General features: G+C 49.9%; 1 protein-coding gene across 2 annotated transcripts; it reads right to left on the bottom strand.

Annotated features, from left to right (window-relative positions):
* Positions 1-710: 710 nt before the first annotated feature.
* On the bottom strand, positions 711-4027 carry PDCD6IP (programmed cell death 6 interacting protein). 2 transcript variants are annotated; one of them, XM_073664310.1, is made up of 2 exons: positions 3915-4027; positions 711-3840 (listed from the first exon to the last, which is right to left on the bottom strand). In XM_073664310.1, the coding sequence occupies exon 2, from the start codon at positions 3734-3736 to the stop codon at positions 1127-1129; it is 2610 nt and encodes an 869-aa protein (XP_073520411.1). In that variant the 5' UTR covers positions 3737-3840; positions 3915-4027; the 3' UTR covers positions 711-1126. The 2 variants fall into 2 exon arrangements, with proteins under 2 accessions (XP_073520411.1, XP_073520418.1); XM_073664317.1 differs by having other exon boundaries at positions 3919-4025.
* Between the last annotated feature and the right edge of the window lie 27 nt (positions 4028-4054).

Below are 4054 nucleotides of genomic sequence, written 5' to 3'. Positions count from 1 at the left end.
ACTACTAGAACAACCCCTTCTTGAACTAAGTGTTCGCCCTGATAAAATAAAAGAACCTATACACACCTCCCATGCTGGCGCTGTTCCAGCGGTGTCCGCTCACGGTCCCGGGGCTGTCATGCGGTGTTGTGACACGTTGTGCCCGGCACCCAATAAGCACTGGTGTCACTGTCCCTGCCGTTGAACAGATTGAACATGAAGTCAGATCAGCTGCAGCCCTGGCTTCCTCTTCATGTTCAATCCGTACAAAGGCGGGGACAGTGACGCCTGCGCGGATTGGGCGCCGAGCATCACGTTTTATTCCACCGCATCACATGCCCCGAGACTACGAGTGCTGACACTGCTGGAACGGCGCCAGCACGGGAGGAGAGTATAGGCTTTTTTTAAAATTTTAATCAGGGCCAAACATTTATTTCAAGAATGGGTTGTCCTAGCAGTGGACAACCCCTTTAAGAATCTGCTAAAACTAAGTCTAAATCTTTGCTTGTTTGCCTGTAAAACCTTTTTTCTACCAGAAAAAAAAAATAAAATCCACATTTATGCAGCCTCCAGTTAACCCAATCAATGCCATGAGCCATTACTGAGAAATGGTGATAACATTTATGATCATCACTTACCACATTAGAGCAATGATAAGACAGGAGGAATCACATCTTTAACCCCCATCAGCTCTGAATGATGCATCTTAGACCGACATTCTCAAACGGTGCTGTGCTTTTGTACATTTATTTTCATTATGATTTACAAGACTTTTGATTATTAGACAAAAATGGCATACAATAACTAAATATAAAGAAAGTAAAAATAGAGAAAGAAAAATAGAGAACAACCAAAATTCTATATATGAAAGAGCATAGTGTTACCAGAGATATCTGCACATTACCAAAAAAAAAAAAATCTCTGCATCGAGCTCAAGAAAGTTATTTTTTTGTCAGGCAAAACTTGAGTCACTTTCATTCTAATCAGGTCTCGGCTGAAAACAGGCAGGCAGAAATGGCTTAGTGCAACCAGAAGTTTAGCTCAAACAGTTTTCAGAACAGGAATTAGGGACTTATATTATACAGTGCACTTACTGCCACTGAAAGATAATCTTAAGAAAACTGAGAAAGTTTTTTTGTCTACACACTTATTGCTGAGGTGGGAAGAAAGGAGGCTGTGGGCAGGGGTAACCAGAAGGTTGAGTTGGGTAAGGTGCCTGACCAGCCTGTGGTTGGTATAGGTAAGGGGGCATGGTTTGGCCATACATATATGGATTATAGCCAACAGGCATAGGCATACCGTAATACCCTGTGTATCCTGGGTAGGTCGGGAATGGAGGACCCTGTGCCTGTGATGGTATAGCGCCTGCAGGAGGCTGTACGGGTGCTGGAGCAGTGGCACCTCCTAGGGCAGGATTCATATTCTGAGCTGCACTAATAGGGACCGGAGCACTTGTGGGGACTGCAGGAGGAGGAGGACGTGGTGGAGGCTGCTTGTTGTTGTAGACAGTCCTTGGAGCTGGTGTTGGAAGGCTCGCTGTGCCACCACCAGCAGCAGCAGATGAAGCCGCAGTCTGGTAACTTGGTACAGCTGGCATTGATGGCGCACTTGGCTCTCTTGCAATACTTTGTTGCAAATCTTTCAGTAACTCATCTCTTTCGGTCTTCCGGGCAAACACAATATCACTGCATTTACCCTGGAATTTCAGCAGTATTTCTGTCAGGTCGTTGTAAAACTTGGTTCCTTCCCTCAGATTAGCTACAAGTTCGATGTAACTATCATGGCCAGCAGCTAATTTTTTCAAGACTTCTTCTCTTAAGTTGGCTTCACTGTTTGACTGCTTCATCTTGGAAAAATCTTGGTGAGACACTTGAATTTGACCGATCAGCTCCTCCTGCTTGTTCAGGTTCTTCTGCACTCGGTCTGTGTAGCCTCCATAGATTCTGTCAAGCTCAGTCACTGATAAAGCCTCTTCATTGATGGCTCCATCTTGTGCCAAGGCAGTGAGAAACTTGGTTGTCATGTCAAAATTAACAGATTTTATATCATTCTCAAGTTGCTCCCTCTCCTTCTTAACGTCATCCAACTGGGCCAACAGAGACTTAAGTGTGATGACCACCTCACTTCCCTGTATGGTTTTTGCAGGGTTGGCAGAAGGAATGGATGCATTGAGATCGGCTTCTCCCTTACATAGGATTGCGATGGCTTCACGCTGAGACTGATAACGCTCCTTTACAAGTGCATCTGCTGTAATGGCTTTATCCAAGATACTACGCAGGTTGGCGCCTTCAATTCTCAGAGGTTTATAGAGTTCAATAGAAGGCGTTCTTTGCCACCTTTCCTTGAATTTTGATTTCAGTTCATTATCAGTCGCCTCTTCCTCATCCAGAAACTTAAGTGATGCGTCCAGAATTTCCTTGTTTCGCAGGAGCAGCTCTGGAAGGTCTCTGATTAGTTGATCAATGGTCTGGATCCCACCTTGCTCAATCACAGCTTTTGATTTCTGCAAAATAGACTGAGGTACACTGTCACCAGAAACATCTTCGATGGCAGCAGGAAGATTCAAAGAGGCAAGGACCCCATTACATAAAGTGGTGGCATCTCTCATCCTGGCAATGGTTCCGTTGATCAGATCAGCCTTTCTCTGATTGTAGAGACTCATTGACTGTTGTACAGACAGAGGTACCATCTTCTCAAACAGGTCGGTGTACTTCTGGCTCATGGGGACTGAGACGGGAGTAGGTTTGACAAGAGGAGCTTTTCCGATAGGATCAAGATCTTTTAGGTCTGGGACTCTATCGTGGTAGATAAAGTCGTTGTCTTTTTTAGCAGCTGTCAGTGCTCGGTGGATTTTGTCAGACAGATCCTTGACAGTGATGTATTCATCGTACCTGGAGGTGACAGTCTTCACCAGGTCGGCGGCATGCTGTAACCTGCTGATCTCCTCCCCAAATTTCTTTTGCTGCTTGGCCAGAACTGACTGGTGGTAGTCCGCATGGGCCTGCATGAGACAGTGCTTGGCAGCCAGCACTGGGAACACCTCCTTGGGAAGGACATCTTTGTACTGACACTGCTTGAAGGCATCTCCATAGAAGTCAGCAGCTTGGTTAGCCAGCTTGGCTATGATGGCATCCTTCATCTTGTCTCTGGTGGCTTTGAGGAAGAAGACCTCCTGAGCCTGGGCCAGCATGATGATACTCAGGGTGCCCATGGTGTCAGGGGAGATGTCCACAGTGGGGTCCCGGCTGAGGGAGGACAGCACTGTGTCCTTGATGTGTGAGAAGGCCCCGCTGGACAGCTGGTAGTACCTGGAGGCCGCCTTCAGGGCCTCGTCGTTGTCCAGGTTCTGCTCGGAGGCGATCTGACTGGCCAGGGCCCCGACATTGAAGAGCACGCAGGTCTTCTCATAGCCCAGGCTGGGCAGGCTGAGCTTCACCGAGCCGCCGAACAGAGAGCCCTTGTCAAACGCGTCCTTCCAGGTGAAGCTGAGGCAGAGCTGGCCCTCCGACCACGGGAACTTGGGCTCCACGGAGCAGAGCTGGTCGTAGTAGCGCATGACGGCCTCCAGCGAGCTCTCGTGCTTGTCCAGCGGCCTCCCCACCGCGCTCCGCCGCAGCTTGTTCAGCTCCTCCGCCGCCCGCACGTACTCGGCCTGCTCCTCCCCGCTCGGGTACGTGTTCAGGATGAACTTGGTGAGCGGTTTGGCCAGCTCGGACTCCGACGTCTTCTTCAGGGGCACGGAGATGAAGGCGGCCATGACTGCACCGCGTCCTGCAGGAGACTAGTCTTCCTCCTCAGTATCGGCCGCTGTTTCCGGGTGCCGCCTCCCGTGCTGCTCGGTCACACGGCAGGGTGAGTCACCTGAAAGAGAGTGCACTGTCATTTCCTGCTGCCTGTCATGTACCGCCGTGTGCGAGCCCTGCCCCCGCCCATACCTACTCAGATGTCAGCGGGGTCCCGCCAGTAATGAGGCGCGAAGTAAGCGGGCGCGCACATCATGAAGGGGAGGAGCCTAGCAGGAGAGGGCGGGGCCGTGCTGGGAGAGGGCGGGGCCGTGCTGGGAGAGGGCGGGGCC

The sequence above is a fragment of the Phyllobates terribilis genome, unplaced genomic scaffold (genome assembly GCF_046119375.1).
Source record: "Phyllobates terribilis strain yellow unplaced genomic scaffold, ASM4611937v1 Scaffold_2__4_contigs__length_985480577, whole genome shotgun sequence".
Lineage (NCBI taxonomy): Eukaryota > Metazoa > Chordata > Amphibia > Anura > Dendrobatidae > Phyllobates > Phyllobates terribilis.
Note: the sequence above shows the minus strand (reverse complement) of the source record. Positions and strands in the feature narration are given on the sequence as shown.